At 39.5% G+C, this 22,962-nt stretch overlaps 1 protein-coding gene across 1 annotated transcript in view; it reads right to left on the bottom strand.

The window, feature by feature from the left end:
* Positions 1-22,464, bottom strand: part of cdh8 (cadherin 8) — a gene marked incomplete at both ends in the record, with an annotated part of 66,615 nt that extends 44,151 nt beyond the window's left edge. Inside the window, one exon of the mRNA XM_079457204.1 lies at positions 22,207-22,464. Within this exon, the coding sequence (XP_079313330.1) occupies positions 22,207-22,464 (258 nt within the window). The remainder of the gene's footprint in view (positions 1-22,206) is intronic.
* Between the last annotated feature and the right edge of the window lie 498 nt (positions 22,465-22,962).

The raw sequence follows: 22,962 nt of genomic DNA, 5'->3' as shown, positions 1-22,962 counted from the left end.
TAGCACCTGTATTTCCTGCATTTCTTTTTCTGGTGTGTGCCAAGGGCAAAATAAGCAGTTTACCCAGCAAAATAATCCCACAGCAGATATTTATCTTACTTTCATCTGCTCGCCTTGGGAAGATAAATATAGAGGTCTTCTTCACTGACTTCTGAATTATTTTGGAGGCACATCATTAACTTTTTTCAACTGATTCTGAGGGTTGGCAAAGACACAATGGATAAATGCGTATGACCTCAAGGGTAGTTTAAATGCAGGATTTTTCAGCATATAACCATCAGATGTAAAAAAAGGACAAAAAACCTTAGAGATTCGAATATAATTGCAGAAGACTCAGAGGGAAGTGCTGAATGTGATCAATTGAAATGCTTGTCAATAGAATAAAAAAAATACATAAAATTGATAGTTCAAAATGAACACATTCATGTTCTTGACAAATTACTCATCCATTTTTATTATCCTTCTTAAATGCACATCTCCAGTGTCAACAGAGATCTCGCGCTGCACTGCAGGCACATCAGCCGACTATGATTCACCCCCCCTCACCTGCAATTTACATCAGAACGCATGCACAGTGAGATTTGTGCTGCTGGTAAAAGGGCTGCTCTGACTGAGCACTCTAACAATGCCTCATCCACTCACTACTGTGAGCTGCATTCACTGCCGTCATGCCTATTGATTCAGCACCACGGACAGCGGTCGAGCTGACCAAAAACTTTGACAAATATACTATCACACATGTGCCAGGTTTCTAAAAAATGTAACATTTTACAGTCAAAAAAGGTTGCAACATTTAGTACAAAAAGTGTTTTGATAATAATACAAATAAATATTATAAGAATGTTAAGGAAAGGAAACAAGTAACAGATTATAACATTTCATTACTTTATACCGTTACACCCCAAGACATATACTTTATTTCTTACACAAAAATCTAATTTTAAATGGAAAACTTCATATTATAAAAATAAGGTCAGATCATATTTTGTTTGGACACTATGAATTGTATTCTGAGAATTATGGATGGTTATGGATTATGCCAATGGAAAAAGTAAAAATAGTATTCAACCAGAATCTAAACGAAAGGACAACAAGCTAAAAAGTGATGGCCACTCAAACACACGGGGCCCTTCCCGCCAATGGAAGCCAACGGGAGAGGGGGCATGTGGGGGTGTCGCTGTATGTGTTCCCCCTTCCTATTCCCCCGACTGGGAGATGGATGCTGGCTGTCACATCCGCCTGCCTTTGTTCTTGCCAGATGCGAAGAGGTCGTGAGGAAAGTGCCCAAACACTCATCAATCTCACTTTTGCCCTGTGCTCCTGCTTCTCTTCTAACAGGTCCAAATAACAATTCAGTCACAACATGAGGACAAATGTTTCCATTCACACAGCCTGTTGACCTAAGTAACAAGTAAAACAAAATAGGAATAAAGGGCTAAAATATGATAAAATATGCAAAGTTATCATGAACAAAAAACTCACTAATACTAATATGCCATTCGGTTGTGAAAAAGGGAGCGTAGCAAATGAGCAAAATCATGAGATGCTCAACTATTCCACATCATCAATCCTCTCTCTCTCTTTCTGGTTTGTACAATCTTTTTTTGAAATGGAATAATCATAGCATAGTATTTCTTCATTTGCAATTGCAGAGAAACAAGAAATTCCCTTCTGCATGTAAAATTACTTTGATTCTGTCACACTGATTCACTCACACAGTGATGCTTTTGATTAGTGTCACTGTAACCCAGCACATTTATGTTTACATTCAGCAGGCCCCATTAAAATAACTTTTAAACATTTGAAAATCAAAACACTATGTTTTGAAAAATAGGTAACTGAAAAAAAATACCATTTCCCCATCGAAATGGCCCCAAACTCCTTATGTTCTTCTAGAAACACAGAAAGGAAAAACTTCTTACAAATTAAGGCAGTCTTGAAATATTATTATACATTAACTCTAGGGGATATTAAACGATTTCAGTCTACCTTTGATGGTGCTTTTATGAAACGCATTCAGACGTTTAAAATGATTAAACATGTATCATTATCTGCAGGAAATATCCCTTTTTCTTTGCTTGAATGGAAGTGAGGGAAATAGGGAGCAAAATGTCAAGGCTAAGATATCATATATTCCAAAAATAAATCTTGGCATCGATGAAGTATAAAGAGCGGGATAATGCACACTTGGGATAACACACACAGATCATTGTGCAGTCCCAATAAAATGTGTATGTGATATTTTGCTACAACCATCTCCTTGTAGAACTACAATGCGACTGAAACACATAACCAAGTAAGTACCCATCGGAGCATTGCAAGTTTATCCATTTACTTAAGACCAAGAATTTATCACCCACCACCCATGTGCAGTCATGATCCACTACTTTGACCTTTAGCATGCAAATTCAATCTCATGGAGTAAGTCATTTAGCGAGGGCCAGCCTGGGCTGGCAAGAAACGCGTTGATCCCAGATGGCCCGCCCCCACCACACGTAACTTACCAAAGGGGCTGTGAAAGGAAGTCACAGGCAGAGTCTGTCTTCACTGTCTACAAAGATTGGGAATCCGTAACAAGTAATCCGTCTGTTGGGACATTGAGGCCGTAAAATTTGTCCTCGGGAAAGAATTTGGAATGCACAACCACCTTTTTTTTGCGAAGGGGTGTAACTTTTCTCTTATTCTCTCCCTTTCACAATCCACCATTCGATTAGAGATGTACAAGCAAAGTGAAACCTGTGGAGTAGAAGGTGTTTAGCTGACAGTAATGTCATATATGACACCCAGTCATTCAAAAACCAAATATAGGGTGCAAGAAAGTAGGACTGGCGCCTGTGTCAGGTATCCATTGTCTGGCGTTTCTGTTATATTGGAATGACAAGCTTTAAATGTAAACTGGTTTGGTAAAACAATAAACAAAAGTATAGGAAAAAAGACGCCAAAGAGGTATAACAGTCAGAGCTCAGAGCTTCATTCAGAATGCACTCTAACAAATTACGTTCTAAAGTTTGTGAGCCAGTTTGTGAGAAAAATGAAGTAAAAGAGCAAAAATCTCAATACAGTGTCTTATTAATAATGCAACAAATCAACAATGCATTTAAAATGACCGCCTAAAATAGCACGATAAGCATATCACAGGAGCTTGAGCTCACCACAGGATTTAAATCATATGCATTAAAAATATTAATCAAATAGAAAAAAATGCCCTCAACACAATATGCAACTCAAAATACTCAGAAATCTTGCCTGGGGAATTCAAAATTCACAAATGTAACCCGAGACAGTAAATCAAAGTTTGCTACCAATTTGCACTTGTGCAGGTACGTAGAGGGACTGTGTTTGTTTATCTTCCCCTTTGAGCCTGGCACTTAACCAACCTGAAATTAAGCTGGTGACAAAACACAACTCCATTGTATGGAAATGAAAATGTGCCACCATTTATGAGAAGCCATATATTATACTGTTTACAAATCACTTTAATGCTTACCCTGAAAACTCTGTACTCCCATTTTTTTTAAGTCCATCTCGTTGCCTCCCGGGTATAGATCAGCCAACACTTTTCAATTTGGAAAAGGAAGGGAAAAAAGAAAGTAAAAAGCCTCCACTCAAGACGATTACATATATTCTACCTCATTACTTGCCTTTTGGGAGAGAGAGGAGGGAAGCCAAGCAGACTGCTATCTGTTTACATTTACTGTACAAGACTATCGGAATTATAATTGTGTTCTTTTTGCAGCGCATGCCTCTGTTTAAAGGTCCTAAGGTCCCAAGGAGATGAAGAAAAATGAAATCCCTTCGAAGGATTCCATTGCATTGGCAAAAATGCTGCAAAACAACTTTTATTTCTTTTTCAACTATTTACTTTTCCCCCTACTTATGAGTAGTGGTGTAGTGGTGCCTGGAGAGGTGGGTATACTGTTTATTTATGCCCCCATTTTTAAAGGGCCCAGCAAAGGATGAACGCCACAGAACAATCCTGTCCTACAGGCTATATGAAGAGACAACCAGGGCAGTACGCAGGATTTTAGAAATAACAATGTCCAAAAACATTAATGTACTCTATATGTGCCTTTAAGACTTTTAGAGTGCAAATTAAATAACAATAGCTAATGTACAACCATGTCTGTCTTTTCATGATTGTCAGCATCATTAAAAAAGTAAACTCATGGTCAATATTTTTATTTGAATTATTTATAATACAATCTATGTTTCATGAAAGAGCATTTGGATTGGAAATGACATTGAGGTAAACGAGTGATAACAGAATGTCCAGTTTTGAGTGAACTTTCCCTTGAACTTTTCGAGTAATAAGATACTTTGAGTTGCAGATACTTGTTTTTTTATTTGAAAAAGGTAACATTTAAAGAAAATAGAAATGAAAGAACGAGAATTCATTTAGAAGTTTACATTTACATTTACGCATTTGGCAGACGCTTTTATCCAAAGCGACTTACATTGCATCATGCTATACATTTATAAATAAGTATCTGCAATCCCGTGGGATCGAACCCATAACCTTGTGTTGTTAACGCAATGCTCTTACCACTGAGCTAATGGAAATCAAGAAGTTATGCATTTGAAATATTTGCGACGCAGCCAGTGTTTTGCACACATTTTTAGATGCGACATGTGAACTACACCTGACATTTCTATGATAAAACATGTAACTAATCACGTACATTGCGCTCTTTCACAGTTAAACTGACCTCGAGCTGGGCTTCTGTAAAAAGCAACTACAGCCTTCTTTCTTTTGATTGGACAGAAATGCTTGGCCTCCTTCATTGGATTGGCCATCTCAATTTGATTGATGAGCGCTTGTAGAACGCGGAGGTAGAACAGATCTGAGATCAGTCATAGGTTTTTTCTACAATATTGGCAGCAGATCATTCTGTTTGTCCTGTTATTCACGACTGTTATGACACACCCTGGAAAAATTACCGATGGTATACGCCTTATTCCCGTGCATTCCCCTGCACTACACAAGTGGGTATACTCAATTTTATCTCAGAAACCACTGACTAATTCGAAATGGGAAAATAAGAAGGCTGGGCATAGCCTATTCAAAGCAAGGTGTTATGGTTTCTTCACAGGCAAGAGCATTTGTTGCGCGGTCCATGTTAATGATCTGGGTATCATATAGGAATAACATGATTTCCTAGTTGTGCCAGAAGGGGTGAACTCTCTAATGAATGTGATGTCATTTGTATGTTGAGGGATCACTGCTCATTGGAGCATTTAACTTGTATTTCAAAATAACGTCTGCATTACTTCTTTATAATGAGGCTGTATTCCCAAGCATAGTTCTGTTCAGCACTATATATCTGAGGGACTCCAGAGTCATTTATTCAAACATTTTATGGCATGTTTGTATCCAACGCATGGCTGAGAGCACAGACATAAAGATGTAATGCAATAAACCGCCTGCTGTCTTTTCGTTCAGTTCTAGGCTACATATTTACAATATAGCTGCACATTTATTATTCGCACATGCACGGCAAAAGATGCATCATTGTTCACTCGATTTTTCTTTTCAATGAGTAATTATGGGTTTTTGTGTATATCTGGGAGCCAATCTGAGATCTTTGTTTAACAAGGACTCAGACGATACACAGTGTTTGTTTAACAGCATCCCACAGCTGGTTTATTTGACAATCACTGTGAAACTGATTGTTGCCTCATGACTTCTAAAGATACGATAACTCAAAAAGTAAAAACGGATGAGTAAATATTGAATGATCAATACTGGTTTAGCTGTTGAATAAATTATATTTAATAAGTTACCTGTGACACAAGATTATTCATCATCCAGCCACTTTCATCTCCATCATTCTACCTGAGATGGGGGTTTACCCGGTAAACACGTTTCTTGCAAGGATATGGTTTATGCTAAACCAACGCCATTAGCATACCAGAGGCGAGAGAACATGTCCAGGCGTGTATAACATGGTGTTATCCCTCCCAGCCCTTGTCCAATTATGGATTATTCTGAACACATCAAATGTGGCCCTGAGTGTACAGTACCTCACAAGATCATTGCAGTGATACTGCACGGTCAACAGCTAATTACTTTATCTGTATTGTACTTTGCAAAAGGCCAACTCTACCAATGCAGATCCATCTATAGAATTAATTTCAATGTGGAATTAAGTTGGACCAGTGCAACTGCAACATGTGTGGCTGCATGTTACTAAAATAAGAATGAATCTACAGAAATTATCTGATTCTGTAGATTATGACAATGTTTATGAGTTATTGCCGTATAAGTATTTTTATACCATAGTAAACAGATAATAGGGATGGACAATATAAAGGTATTTACCGCTGTGAATAAAATGTCACCCGCACACGTTTTTTCTTTCCTGTGTATATGTCAGGAACGTGGTAAGGAGAACCCAAGTGCAGGCAGCAAAACAGGGATGAAGGGATTAACACACAGACTTTAATAACAAAAACACCCAACGATGGGGTAAACACTAACAAAACTAAGATACAAAATTGAAAACAAAGACTTCCCGCAAGGGGGGCAAAAATAAACTAAGAATAATTAAACAAGGAACTTGCCAAACTGCATACAGTGACCAAGAACATGACAGAGATCAAGAACATGACAGGAAACAAGTACAACAAACGAGCACAAGCCAATAGACAAGAGGCCATTAAATAGGGAGACTAACAAAGGAGATAACAATGGGCAGGTGTGGGTAATGAGACACAGGAGGAAAGCAATACTAGGAACGAGAGGGGCGGGGCTAATGACGAGACTGGAGAGAACACATATTATGTCCTGATTGACAATAATATGTTTCTCTCCACATAAAACACGTGGGTCTGTCATGATTCTGCCCCTAGACCAGAAAACCAAGACAAGATTAGGCAGAATCATGACAGTATATAGAAACATATATACAACAAATACAGTAATAAGACATCCAGAATCCTGCGATCAGCAAATGAGCAGCACCTTGTGGTACCTAAACAAAATGGCACAAAATCCCACTCCCACTCATTCTCCTTCACTATTTCTTGATTGTAAAAGAATTCTCAAAATTCAGTCCGGTCAGCCGGATCTTGTTCAAAAAGCGATTTTCTGTGAATATCTGACAGGAACATGCTTCGTGCAGGACACTGTAGTTCGTGTTTGTAAGCGAGGATAGCAGAATAAAGTAAACTGTGACATATTATTCCCAAAAATCTACATACCGTGGACTATCAGTAAAATTGATAAGAAATGTGGGACCAAATTTTTCAGACACTTTGGCCTGACCAAGTATTTTGTTTTTGCTAATGCAACCTTTTAACACCACAGACTGTACAAAATGAAGCATTGCTTGGTAATTGGTTGCTCTAAATAAGTATTATTAATTATGTAACTTCATTTAACAGCTGACAGCTATTCAACCTAATTCGTTACATCATCTTCTATCAAAGTTTTCTGACATTATCAAGATTCATTTGATTGGAACATTTATAATTTTGTCTACAAAGGTAAGCTAGGCATTTGAGCATTTAGGCAAACACCTTCATATTAAAAGATTTTTTAAGTCATTAGAAGCATTTCAGTCAAGCGTTTCCTGGTACTGGTACTGCATGTATAGACATTCATAACAGATGACCAAGTCAGCAGAGAAAGTTTCAGATTATGCCACACTTGAGTCAAAAGCAAGACTCAAAACTCTTCTACATTATATCTGAAAAAGCCTCCTTTGAAGTCATTGTAAAATAGCTGATATAGGCACAGTTGCACACCTGTGTGTGCCGTTCGATCTCACATCAGTTGAATTTTATATTAGCACGGTTTGTTGCACCACAGCTCGGCAACCGTAAACAATCTACAGTTACAGCGAGCCTACATCAGACCTTCACAGCGTGGCACAATGTGTCAAAACAAAATCACTCCCAATAAAGCTGACTGCACTGAAAGCGCCGTCTGCAACACACTTTGGAGAGTATGATATAGTTATCGGCTTGCCGTTGGATTTTCTAAATTACCCCACAGTCATACTGCATTATAGATGCTACAGCAGACTCTCTACTGGTTAACACATTTCTACCATCACAGGGAATATACCATCATAACAATCGGCCCTAATGTGGTTGATGTGAGCATGTGTGCGGTGGATTCTCGCTTTTGGGCCAGATGGGGAGTTGGCAGAATTTTTTATATTATTAGCTGATTTCTGTAAGTGGTTCCATGTGTGGGGCCCACATTAGCTCAGGATGAACTCTGCGCTGCTCCATTAGTCTTCCCCAGATAATGCTACACTTCTCAGTCCCGTTTACTTAACATGCTGGATCCGGCCTCCTCGATTTGCACTAATCAACTGATAAGGCGAAAGCCCTTTCACCAATCCCTGGAGGGTGAAAACTGAACTCCTGATGGTCATTAGTAGTAATTATGTTCCCTAACAGACACATCTAGCCCAGCCCCATTTTCTCATAAGAAGTTGGTTCCTAACGGATTCCGATTGAACGCATGCATGCATTCGATAAGCCGAAAGTTAGGTTTCCGTTATGAACTGCAGCTATATTAATGCAATATGGCTGTAAATCTGTGTGACTGTGATGCTGCAGTTGATCACAATGTACTGATATACGACCACAACAGCACTGCAAGTGCGATATTGCTTTAATATATGACACACTGTCCCCAGTGCTGTTTTGGTCCTATATCAGCAATCCTGGAATGCCTCTCGTCCAGTCGTATTATGTGTTAGTATGTGTTAGTATTATGAGGTGAAGCAATATTTTATTTTAAAATGACTCTCTCTCTCTCCCTCTCTCTTTCTCTCTCTCTCTCTGCTTTACTTTAGGTTGGTTCTTTTGGATCAAACCTCAGTGACCTGTTCCCTAGAGTCTGACCTGCAGAGAGTGATCTCTTTTGACAAGGACAAAACTACTGGCAAGGGATACCGAAAAAATTCAATAACATGTGTACAGCTCCGTCCAGCGCCACCACTGTAATCTCCTTTTCCTCCTTGTCATTTTGTCATCATATTCACCTGATAGGCTTATTACAGATTCAAGTCTAGGCAACGACAGAGCAGATTCAGTGATGTTGCAGCGGAATAAAAAAGAACATACTGAAAGGCCCTTTTAAAGGGATCTATGACACTGTTTTCTTCATTCCCCAGATTTCAAATTATAATAAAGGGTCAAAATGAATACAAATGAATGTGTAAATGTGTCCTATGATGTGACAGTAAACATTTGGAAAAAAAAACAATGAAGATAAATCTGTTTTATGCTATTTTATTTTATATTATAGAATAGATATTTCGATAATATAAAACAAAATATTATTAATAGTTTGTTTTCTAAATTTTTTCTATGTCACACCATTGGACACATGTAGGGTATATTTGTCAACTACAAATACACAAATCAAAAATATCCATCAGGGATTAATAACAAAACATTTCTGAAACATAATGAGTCTCATGAACTAACCAGGAAAAGCCAGATTTTTGTGTGAATATTTTATGAAGAAATCATTATTCACCTATAAGTTTTCACATAGACACATCGGGAAAAGGGAGATGTTGAGCAAAAAGAATTAAATATATACAGTAGGCTATTGTGCAAAAGTCATATAGCCATTAGAGTTAAGCAACAGTGTTTCTTTATTAGAAACACAATTCATTTGTGTGGAGTAATTAAACAAAGGATTCTGTTCTATTATTTTGTGTACATATTCTCTGTATTGTCTATGTGTCTTAATAAAAGAGAGGGACAAATAGATATGAAGAGCGTGTTAAAAGCTGGCGGTGGCCTAAGAAAATTGCACAGTACTGTGTATTACCTACAGAATTTTTTTTTAACTGACCCTAAAATAAACAACATCAGAGCAACAAAAATGTTACAGAATAAACGGCTCCTTAGTAGTTCAGTAGAATAGGTCTATAAGAAAAGATGCACAAAGCTTATATAACGTAGACTACTAGCTACTGGGATGCCTAAATACACACTTGCGTATTAAAAAAGGAATACATTATGACAAATTTATACGCATATGAGCCTTTCAGGAATCTGCTTGAACATCGTGTGATAAACTTTTGCACACCTATCTATACTTTGTGCAACCGACAGTATGTGTGAGTATGCAATCTAGCTAAAATCAAATATTAAATTCATGTGTTTAGAGTTTCATTACCAGTATTCAAATATCAGGTGGACTGCAGTGTTTGCTTTATTTCAGGTGCAAGAGATGTGAAGGGCAGGTGAAGTTATTCGGGCTTTTCCTGTAGCTGACTCCTGTAGCTGACTAGACAGCCCATTGTCAGGAAACTAATAAAGAGGCTGTGTGTGCAGGAACACCGTAATTATCAAGCCCAGGATATCAGTACGGTATTTATGAAAACACTACGCTTTAACAAAAGAAAAGGTCACGCGGACTGGCAGGCCGTCTCTTGAATAGATTTCAGGCAGCACACAGAGCACATGTCCGCAAGCAAATGATAAGCTCCAATTTCACTGCAATCTTCAGCATAAACCAAAAATCACACAATGCCACACACATGCCTTCCTGAACTTAAAAGATGCACTGAAATATCACCGGATCGGATCGATACAGCGAGGTGCTACTGGCTAGCCGGGTCGCCCCCTTTGACGGGGCGGGGAGCATTTCAGAAGGTATGAAAATATTGAGTCATAAAGCTCGCTTCGCCCAGGCAAGAATACATGACATGTTTTCGGTTTCCTCTCCGCAGATAAAAATATACAGCAGCAGCATGACAGTGACCTTGCATTTGTAATGTGCGCACCTGTAATGTTTGGCATGACATCATGGATCTGTTATTGGCCGAGAATTTCTGGAACCGTCTGTCTCTGCTTATGGGTTCATGTTGCTGTGTGATTAGACGTCAAGGATTACATATGTGTTTGCGCTTGTCTTCGGGCGTGTGTGTGTGTATATGAGAATTCAATATTATTGAATATGTACTGTATATAACTATTTTCCCTGGGTAAACATATGTGCTGCAGGAACACAAAAGATTCCTTACCATTTTTAAATGCTGATATCTCTTTCACATTTCGAGAAAATGTGGCATTGCACATTATGTGTTATTGCCTAGTCTGTGTGTGGGGGAGACTTCTTGCTGAAAACTGTTTTGCTGCAGGAGAAATTGGTAAGAGTCACATCTTCCCCCCAATCAATTTGGCAACTCAATAGTGAACGTGATTCTCAGAACGTCCTGAATAATAGTAATTGTATGTTAGATAATAAAAATTTACACATCTCTCTTTTTTGACACGTTAGTGTAGGAGGTGAGGGAGAGAACACATTTCCTTTATACATCTCTTTTTCACACCATCATACGTGACCACTCCAGCAGAACAACACAATGAAATTAACTGTATGGCAGACACAAAGCAATACTTGTGGAATACTAGGCCTCCCATCCTTTCTCACTTCCTGTTCTAGCTGACTCCCTTTATTTCTATACCACACAGGCAGGTGTAACCTCAGGTCTGCATGAGAGGCACTACACAGGTCCTTGTTCTTTTTCTCATGCTGCATTATCCCCCCCCCCCCCCCCACACACACACACACACACACACACACAAAGACACTGACAACTGGCCAAGTACAAAGAAAGCCATCATTCTTTTGAGTGTAATTCCAGAGGCCAGCCTATACAGGCCTGATAGCCATTAAGGATTCATGATTCATCTGGATCTCATATTATAACGGCTTGAATTTTTCATGCAACCTTTCAATGCCAAGAAGAGGAAAAAGGAATTGAAATGAGATGAAATGAAATGTTGTCTGCAAAACCCACCCGGCACATTTGCATGTTAAAGCCTTGTACTATTACAGCAAGACCTCTGACAAGATTTGTTCTATTTTGTTAGATATAATGATCATTTTTAGAATGGATTATGTTTGGACATTGCCACCATGCAGATGTGAGAAAAGCTAGTTGCAGCTGATCTCTCTGTGCGTGTGTTTAGTTGTGTTTTTTCAGTCTGTCACGCAAAGCATTTGACCTCTCTGGGTTATATTATTTTTCCAGCTCTCTCCACAAGGACAATTAAACTAAAACACCATGGCTACTTTATAATATTTAAAAAATGGCCGCCACCCAGCCACAGCCAGCAGGAGCCGCGACAAACCGGAAGTGTGTGTTGACTTCTTCTTTCGTTGCTATTTTGAAGCCCCGGCAGATTGGAGCATGCAGTGTCTGTTTTTAAAAACCTTGAAATAGAGCTCTCCACCCACCTGATCCCATTGTCTGGACTGCCCACTTTTGCTCCCTGTGAACCACGCAGCCAACTACACATTAAATGACACAATAGCAACATCCATTCTTAACAAGATTACACTGTCCTCCCAGTTTGGCTCCTAGGCTTTCATGGGTTGAGGCAGCCTGGATAAGCCCCGCTGCCTGCGGATCCCCAAGAAGAGCGGGCTGCTTAGGTCTGCCAAGTATCTACTGACTCATTGGATGACTTAGCAGCCTACAATGACTATACCAGAGACCAATTAGGAGGTTTCAATAATTATAATCAAGTGTTTAAGTGATCAGGATTGAAAATTGCAGTTCAATATGATGGAGAAATTAGCCTGGCTGCCAGAGCTTAAAACGTCTCGCTCATTCTTGCATTAGAGGAATATTTCAAAGGCAAATAAAACATTTCCCATGTATTATGCACCCTCATGGCATACTGACTGAATATGACTTTCTTCTTGAAGAATGATGTAGTCGAAGCTATAATACCACGTATAATTTTACTTCCAAGCGGTAGAATGGAAGTGAATGGGCTGAATGAATTTTTGAAACTTCAAAAAAGTGCATCCATCGATCTAAATAATGCTCGAAACGGCTCTGTGGTCTTAACATAGGTCTTCTGAAGCGAATTGATGCGTTTGTTTAAGAGAAATCTCCGTATCGACAGCGCTGTTAACGTTGATGTCTAGCTTCCGCTATCACTCGGCTGCGCAAAAAACTGAGGCTTGACAAATGCTTGACCAAACTGAGGCTTTTCTGGCAAATGACGAATGCAGCATTTTTTGTTTTGTTCCAATAGGATGCTGCCTCATCTACGTGGGCGCTTTCGTGACCATCATTTGCTTCAGAAGACCTTTTTTAAGACCACAGAGCCGTGTCGAGTAGTATTTAGATCGATGGATGCACTTTTTGGAGCTTCAAAAAGTTGACTTCAACTGCATTATGCTTCAAGAAGAAAGTCATATTCAGTCAGGATGCCTTGAGGGTGAGTAAAACATGGGGAAATTTTTATTTGTCTGTGAAATATCCTTTTAAATCGCTTGCAAGATTGTGTCATGCTCTTTTTTGAGCAGGGTCAGCTTTGATTTAGCAGGACTAAAAATCCAAATATAATATTGCACTGTAAAACAACAGCAGTAAAAAACCTGAAGTGCTTAACCCAAAGCTTCTAAATTATGTAAGTCTGTCACTAAAACCTAACATCAAAATAAAACTCTCATTATTTTGGTTTATATAGCAAGATGAATATACACTTCGCAATACACAGACTCTTGCTGTGCTGAATGAAAGGGCCATATAACATACTTTAGCTGTGAAAGATCGAGCCCAGGCGACACAGTAAAGGTTAACTGCTTAATTCCAGTGATTAGTCCACAAAGAGTTCAAGGCTTTCTGCCAAAAGCCTTCATTTAGCAGCTACATGCACCACCTCCACAAGTTCTCTCAACAGCCAAAACCCAGAGACTGCTGGCAAACAAAGGTTAACATCAGGTATGTGAAGTACCCAGGTGGATGGGGGCTGTCTCTACCAACAGGTCCAAGGCCGGAGTGTGATCCGAGTTTCAATACCTGCTTTAAAGTGGATGTAAACACTTGACTTAGCTTTTGTTCAAACTTAAGCATGCACATATTTCATCAAAAGAGAGAAATGAGGTAGAATCCGTCACATGCTCCGAGGCTACAGCAAGGTACCATTGATGCAACAAACTTTGTCAATGTATGGATTTTCTTCCTCGGCTGTGAGATTCAAGATGGACGGTCTTTATGTAGATTGTATCTATAGAATACATGAACACAAACGAGCAGGAAAGATGGCTGTGCATATACAGTACTTTGAGCTGCCATTACCTGAAAACCTGAGTGAAATTGTCTCATGTACAGTTGGTCGGAGTCTTGTCTGTTTTCCACCCGTCTAATCTCACTTTCGCTCATTGGGATGGCTGCGGGATCAAGCCCGCTTCGGCGCTATGTGAAACCTGTTTACACAAGGTTCATTGTGGATTCCCACAATGTCCCTAAAAGACTGATGAGAAGGCGGTTGGCTGCATGCAGATTCCCCGCCCGGGCCTTCCGGAAAAAGATTCAGAGCTGGGGCAAAGCGCATGGCCCGTGTGTGTGCGCACGCACGGTTATGTGTGTTTGTGTTCTTGTTACCGCCGAGGATTGTGGGATTTACACCTCAAACAACTCTTCCTGCAACCAGACCCTATAAGTCACTGCGAAGGTGCTCTACCGCTGTCACACCTCTGGCACACTGGCTCATTATGCCTGCCGGAGCTGTATATCAGTGAGCGTTTGCTGTATGTGCGCACTTGGGTATGTGAGAGCTGTGAAAAGACAGGGAGTAGAGATGCTACGAGGGCATTAAGAATTGGAGATAGGAGGGAGAAATAAAATGCCAGCAGTTATTTATTTAAATGCTTGGCTGTATACATATTTAATGATTCAAGAGCACCTGCTGAACGGCAGCTGGAGCGAGCCTTTTGTCTGTAATTGCAGTTGTACAGTGACCTCGGTGTTGTAATGGAAATATGCTTAGCTCAAGAAATGCTTTAGATTCACACATACACGTACCCGCGACAATTACATACATGCGTGGATGCATAACATGTACACACACATACGCGGGCAGACCTTGTTAATGGGGACAAAGACAACAACATAGAGCTATAGACAAGCTGTCCGGCTGGTCCGCTGAGGTGTTAATGTGATCCCACAGCTCTTCTGGTGTTTTATTACAGCCACCATGCAGAGGGAGCGAGAGACAGGGATAGACAGAAAAACAACCACCGAACACACCTAGCAATGATATAATGGCTTTAAAGGCCTGCATGACCCACAGCTCTTGGGTGAAATAACACACTGAATAGGAGGCATGAAATAAAAATGTAATGGTGAGGAAAAAGAAAGAAAGGACCATTGACTTTCTTTGGAGGATGCTGTGGAACATTTATTGTTAATCTTGAGGTGCTGCCACCACCATGCCACAGATTTTGATAAGAACAAACAGGTGTGGTCGAAGTGGGTAGCTGTTAGAGCATATTCTACAACACGTTGTACAACAACAGTAGTTTTAATACAATTGAATACTGTTCATATACTGTACAATGAAATATTCATTCAAATTTATGTTAATATAAATTAAATTTAAAAAAATTTTTAGATTATAACCAAACAGACCAGAAGTTAAATTCTGGCCAGACGAGCACGTTCAAATAAACTGTCTTTATAAGATAGCTAATTTGCAAGAAATGTAATAATCATATTTTTATAGATGCCTTTAGTAGTTAGTAAACATTTTTTACGCATTTTTGTAGGCAGAGCTTAGTTGGAGGCGTTAAGGTCGCCCTGATCGCATTACCTAATCTAGGTAGCACGTTTGTTTTGTTTGCTTGCTTTTCGACAATGACTAGAAAAAACGGATTCAATTTTTAACATGTAAGGTCATTCACTGTCTAGGACCGCGACTGTTTTTGAAAAAGTTCACTTTAACGCAAGGAACCTGGTACGCCCTCACTCAATGGATCCAGGGAAGAGCAGACAGGATTAGCTCCAGTTAAGTGGCCTGACATCAAGACCTACCAGACAGAGTAACCAATCGTGTATAGTAAAGTTGAGAACGTATACATCTATAGATGCCTGCCTACTAACAGTGGCAAACGTTAGCAAATGCATTACCTTGAACACAAACCTGACAAATAACATGAGCCTTGCCACTGTTCCCTCTCCCTTTATACTAATGCACTTGTGGACTATTAAATAAAAAGAGATGACAAACAGTTTCCTTTATGTTTAGTTTATGGCCGATAGATAACTGCTAGTTGCATAACTAACAAAGTTAGCAAGCATACCCCATGCGTTCAAAAGTGAACCTACATGAAAAATAACCTTGTTCCCCAGTTTTTGGTTTGGGTATACGTGAGATATTTTTAGTCACAAATCATAATACACACAAAAAAGAACGTTTTTTAATCTTAAAGTTTATTAAGTGAAACGCGAGTATTTTGATGATCGTTTCTGTTCAGTCCGCTCATTTTATTGTGTTTAACTACAGCTGTCGTCAGTGTTTTTGTTTGACAATGGCAGCAGGTATGTTTTAAAATATCAAATTGGAGACTGTATTCTGTCGATTGTGGCAGTAAACAAAACAACAAGATGATATTTTAACCTCCTTTTGTAGCCGAATCTGTTCTATATTGTCCAGCTCCAGTTTTAACGTGTATTATTGCTTGATTTTTAATGTGACGTAATCGTGACGTCGGCCGTAAAGGGGTCTATACAATCACCTTTTACCCCAATGACGTTTATGAAGTTGGACCTTCATGCTTATATACTGTATATACTATTTTTATGTAACGTTTTTAAATGATTCACTTTGTCCAAAATCATAGACAGCATTAATGGTTACACTTTTCCAATGAGTTCAGGCTGGACCAATTCAGGCAAGTCCTATTCCTAAAACATTTACGCATTTATCAGATGCTTTAATCCAAAGTGATTCAGTGTGAAATATAAATTATAGAGAATGTGGTCATCTAACCCACCACCTTTGGGTTACCAGCACCATGCTTTACCCATATCTTTGCACGAAAATATAAAAGTGTTAAAATGACCAAAAAAGTAACCTTTCTCTATCTTTCCACCCCCATCACAAGTGATACATTCCCAATAACAGGTCAGACTAGGAGCTGCAGATGGATAGCAGTAGCCAATGCTGGTCATCAGTGTCTCATTACTTTGGTTACTGATAAGTCCACTAATACCCTCGTTAGCAGCCACTCGCCGGCCCTTCAATCACACAGAACTGTTCGATATCCATTAGAACCTGCGCTGCCTCTGTCTAACCTGACCAAATACAGATTAATGCACAAAATCTTGTATGTGAGTATGTGATGGCAGGGGTAAATTGTGAAGGGATCAGGAGGTGGACCTTTGATCTGCTAAAAAGCCTCTTCAGATGCACAGAATTAAGTCGTCTCACACACCATAAGCGTGAGGTTCTATGATGGAATTGAAGGATATGAAAAGACTGAAATCATTGCAGTGCCCCAACCGACTTGTTATGATCTTATTGCAGGTGTAATCATACCTGTATGAGTCATATGCAATCAGGTGTGAAGACCTTTAGACGTTTGAAGATCACAATGAAATATTTCTTATGATATTTACAACATTTTGATGTAAATACTTAAATGTTTGAAAAAATTTTTTATACAAAAGTGTAATTTTGCTAACACATATTCTAAAAATGTAAAGTAATGAATGACCTAAGGCCCGTTCACACCAAGGACGATAAAGATAACATTTTATAGTTTTAGCTATCATCTAAATTGAAGACAATAGCAAACTCCACAACATACGAAAGTGGAAAAATTAACAATAAACATCAACAGCCAATCAAAATCCATTTGAAGTGAAAGGGTAAATCTGCATCAATGAGCTTAAAATAAACAATGTTATCATCCATTGTTAAGCATGTCACGAGAGTTATTATTTAAGTTACCTTTATAATGATCGCTATTGGTGTGCAGGGGCCTTTACAGTTATTGAAGTACAGCAGCCAATAAAATCAATTCTCTTTAAAAAATATACCGGGATACATCAAAAAGCTAGTAGATAAAATATTTGATTGCATATTTTGCAGATTCTAGTGAAAAGGAGCCTGCTCTAAGATATAACTAAATGCTAAATATAACGGCGTTATCCTAATTTTGTAATGCTAGTCACAACATAATTCTTAGGTTCTATTTGTATTGATCCATAGTTTTGAGAAGTTGAGTAAGGCAGAATGAAAATAATAAAGAATGTGCAAGTGAACCTAAGCTTTTGACCGGCAGCATACACTTATGCGTCCCCGCGTTCGGTAAACAAGTTTTGTTTCCTGAAAGTGAGAAATTGTAATGTGTTCCAGAGCAGCACAAACATAGAAGGAAGGAAAACAGCTGAGAGTTAGAGCTGTAATTCTCCAGAGCGGATCAGTAGGAGAAATATAGATAATTCATGAAGTGTCAAGAAGTTGAACAGGGCAAGTATTGCTCTGTGGTGTAACATGCACCACTCACTACAGAGCATGACCAGAAGCATTTAAACCAGAGAACTGCTTATAGTGTGCATATGTTACTATATAGGAGTAATAAATAATGTGGTAGTCGTGCTCAACCGTCGTTTCATGCAGCAACCCTCTGAAGCAATAAATGTGATCATATTGCCTTCCGCAGAGACACTCTCTCCTCCAAACATAGAAGTGTTTTTGTTAAAGCGCTGTTGTTAGAGCAAAACATTTCCTCTGTAGAATTGTTGGGGCAGTTTCAGTGCCTTCAATGTGTCAAGGCAGCAAAAAAACAGTGGCAGTTAACAGCACAGGCAGCATAGAAAACAAGAATCGATTGTCCGTTTCGAGGATTCACTGCTTCTTACATTCAAACTGTCACAATATTTTTCTTTTCCCCTTAGCAATAGGGCACGCATCCAAATGCCACAAAAAACAAAACAAGCTAGATCCGAAACCAACATTTCTATGATACCCCTTTGCTGCAATATGGTCATTTTCAGCTGAAATTTGAACAGTGTAGCTTTAAAGCAGGCCGACATTAGATTTATACCCCTGCTCAGCTGCAGTCATTGTGCTCTGTGAAACTAATCCACTCTGGCTTTCATTACAAAATGACAGAGCGCTACTAATTAATATTTGATAGGCAAGTTATTCATTTTTAATATTGTAATGTAATTAATAATAACATAATGAATATTTCAAGGTTAAGTTGTAGGCGCGAATTAAATGAAGCGTTGGAGAATAATACTGAGCCTTTGTGCTTATTTACACGGGTGCATTATTGCTTAATTTGGGTTGAATGTACAATGCAAGATGATGATATAGATTTTAAACAAGGCTCTATGAAGGCCAAATCTGTGTGGGAAAATCCCTCCTCCTTTAAATAAACATGTTTCAGAAGCGTTCGGAATTAAGTTTTTCGGTACATTGTAATGCTGATATCAGCCTCGCAGTAAACCAGACATCAGCATATAGGAGACACACTTTAGGACAAATCAACCAGTGTTTGCTTGTGTTTTCTTAATGTAAAAAAAACAGAAAAGATTCACAGGCAGGCTGATGGTTTTCAGACCATCTATTACCCAATCTATCAAGAATTTGTCACACTCCCTACACAACACCAAAGGAAACAAATGTCCACAGGCACATATCCATTTTCTTTTCTGAATTAATAATCAAAGCCATTTTCTTGCATTCAAAACTCGTTCTTAGCTCGGAATTGCTAAATACGAAAAGCGTATTTTCAATTCTCTTTTTGCCACAAACAAATATAATCTAATCAGAGATAAGAGCACAGTATGGTAAGAAATGACATCAGACAGCAACGCTAATAATTTGAGCAGAGTACATCTGTACTCCAATGAGAAGAATGGTCTCCATCATTATCCGTCGTATATAGGCACCACCACAGGCTCTAGCCAAAAGAGGAGGGAACAAAGCCGTGTCCAAGATAGCATCGAACTAACATATGCTATAATCAAACTGACAATGCTTTAGGTAAACAAAACCACGTCGGTTTTTATCAGGCCAAGATTGGAATTTTTTCTTTTGAAAAATATAAAAACATAATGTATTAAAATGTACTACAAATTCCTATAGCAAAAATCATACCATCAGGACTATAGATTGCAATATTGTGGTCCATGCCAGAAACGTATTTATATGTGAAGTATGGTGATGTATGGCTTGGTCGTGTTGACGATGAAGATTCGCAAGTCATAAATATATTTGCATGTCACCTGTCCACGGAAAAGTTAAAATATGCAAAACCCGCACCAAAAATGTTTGTGAAAAAGTGTCATAAGGACTCCAAGACTGTCTAAAAGCAGCTTGCTCTTGTTTGGAGGGGTTGTGGTGGAAGCAGATCAGAGCTCCAGGAGCAGCATGAGTTGTGTTGTTTCTGACGTGCCCTTCAGAACCAGGTGACGACGAGCAGCATCTCCAGCCCAGTGAGTCAGAGCGCCGAGACCAAACGGCCGCGTGGAACAGCACAGCGCATTCTGTCATGCTCCATAGCGACATCGCTTTCTTCTCTCTGTCTGGCTATTCTTCTTTTAGCCATGCCATGCCCACTTCTACGTGTATGCTAATTGTGTCCTCCGACTGGCAGCTGGTGCTCAAGGGGAGTTTGGGCAGTGACAAGACAGGAGCTGGGTGTATAATTAAACATTAGATCGGCACGTAATAAAGCTAAAGGATAAAAACGAGCGTAATCTCGGCCTGAGGTTCCTCGAGAATCTGCCCACATCCACATGCCTGGCAGAGATGGTACGAGAAGAGGAAAAAAACATGCTGATTCGAATGACCCATTTGAATCACACACCTCCCACTCTTTATTTGATTCATTTTTTAATTAGAGAGAACGAGTGAGAGAGGACTGCAGATCTTAGGTGATGGAGAGAGCGAGAGATAGCAAGAGAGAAAGAGAGCGAAGGAGTATTCAATCTCTTCCGACAGCGCAGCTTCCTATCTCGCTGCAACATGGAACTTATCTGAGCACCGCAAGCCATGCTCATGAGCACTTAACCTTGCGGTGAGGAAAAAAGGCACGGTGGAAAAATGAAGTTCAATCAATGCCGCCCCACCAAGGAAGCCAAACACGGCGGCACCCCTTGCACCCGACCATTCACCCGCGCTGTCTTCCTACAGACAATAACTCTTTCTCAAGCAATTTAGGAGTCTGCACAAAAACTTCATGGCATTGAATAAAGCACAACACATTACAGAGGAACAGAACAGCACGTCGCTGTCTAAGCGTCTGCGGTGGCTCTCCATCACCCATGGAAAACGCTGTAGCATCGTGGATGTGTCTGCCAGAAAGCATCGCTTTCATTTGCCCTTATACCTTGGAGATCATCATGGGGAGCTCGCTTATTGTGTTTGTTTATTCATTTCTGCTGATCAAACGCTATGGCACAATTCAACAAAGGCTGTTTAATTGTAGCTCTTGAAAAATGGATGCCGCTCGTAAGAACTTTTTTGTACCGCGACGAATTCGGGAAAACACAGGTGTAAAGACCACATGAAAGCACATGTTTTATTCACATGCCTGAGTGAAGGGGAGGAGACGAGTGGAAAAAAACAGGAGAATTCAAGTAGAGGCCTTAATTAGCTGATGCCCAGCCACAGGAGGGCATTCTCAACCTCGCCGTTGGTGAGGATAGTAGTGGTAAATATGGAGGGTGTTAAAAGATATTACATTATGCATTTCTTTGAAAATAAATAACTATTTACTCTATTATAAACATTATTTTCAGTGACTAACTTATATAGTTGGTTACAGCAAAGTGATAGTTGTGGGACAAATGCAGTGCCAGGTCATGTCCCAGGGTTCACGGTTGCAATAATCTGTGAACGAGCTGCTTTGGCCTGTTCTGACTTTAGTCCTCTCAGGACCCTGAGCTCTCGCACGGGTCCTGTGCCAAGTCGCTCTCCTACCCCTTAAAATATCTCAATGCCATACACCATACACACATGCTGAACGTATTGCCCCTGCAATTCTGTTCAAGCTTTTTGTAGTGAGGTAGGTGGGACGAGAGCCGGGATTCGAGACCGGTGCGCGTACAGCTGACGCTCGTGATCACTCAGCGGCCTTGAATCCCGGTTCTCTTCCTGCAAACCTCACTATACTTGTCTTCATTCTTTCACACTGTTTCAGAATATTTTGGGGGTTTCTAAACACAACACAATAAATTGCCCTCCAGATCAGTAGCTTTCTGCAGTCTAATTGATCATTGCCTTTTATCCATTAAAGAACGATAGCGTGAAAGGTTCATACTTGGCTGTGATGCCAACCTTGCCCTCTACTTCACAGCAATTATTGCTCCCTCACAAAATGTCAGACGCAAAGGCATTCAAGCAGCAAAATTAATGTTTCCACATGATAAGTAAGCTTAATATTCAGTTGACAATTAGAATACTCACCCTGCCAACCAGTATTGGATCGGGTCCAGAAAACTCCTCCAACACAAACATTTGATTCCAAACCCATCCTCTCTTGGCACGATTCAGGATTCTTTGTCCTTCGCTTGGCCTGTTTCGGAGGATCGCAGTTGATGCGGTTTGTAAACTTTGCGTCTGATTGTTCAATGGAGCCATGGAAGAGTACGGCACGCAAGTAATCCACACTAGCAGGAGAGAAGTCCACAGGTCTCGCTGCATCTCCTCTCTTCGCTTTCGCATTTTTGCTATAATTTTTGGCTTTATATTTATTTTGCTTCCCCTCCAAATGTCAGGGGTGGGCCAGCTGACAGACAGCTGAATGCTTATTCTTTTGTTCTAAGTGTCCCCCACCTCGGGTTCATGTTGTGAAGAGAATTCAGGGATGCACTCTGATGTATCTCCAGAACAGAGAGAAAGGAGACACACAGCCAAATCCAACATCCATTAGTTGGTTCATCAGTGTAAGAGATCTAGAGGAGAGAGAGAGAAATGCAGGCTTACAGGAAGTGTGTGTAAATAAAACTGATAGGCTTTAGAGAAATCTCAAGGTCAGTTTGATATAACCTTAATGGCAAATAAACAGTCTCTCTTGTATAGGAGTATGAGTGCGTTATACAAAATAATCCTTTAAATTCTTGATTTATACATAGAAATTTTAGGAACTAATTAATTTATAAACAATTACAGTTTCTGTTTTCCTGGCAACTAATTATATTTAACAATAAAAAATATAAGAAA

The sequence above is a fragment of the Barbatula barbatula genome (genome assembly GCF_947034865.1).
Source record: "Barbatula barbatula genome assembly, chromosome: 1".
Taxonomy (NCBI): Eukaryota; Metazoa; Chordata; class Actinopteri; order Cypriniformes; family Nemacheilidae; genus Barbatula; species Barbatula barbatula.
Note: the sequence above shows the minus strand (reverse complement) of the source record. Positions and strands in the feature narration are given on the sequence as shown.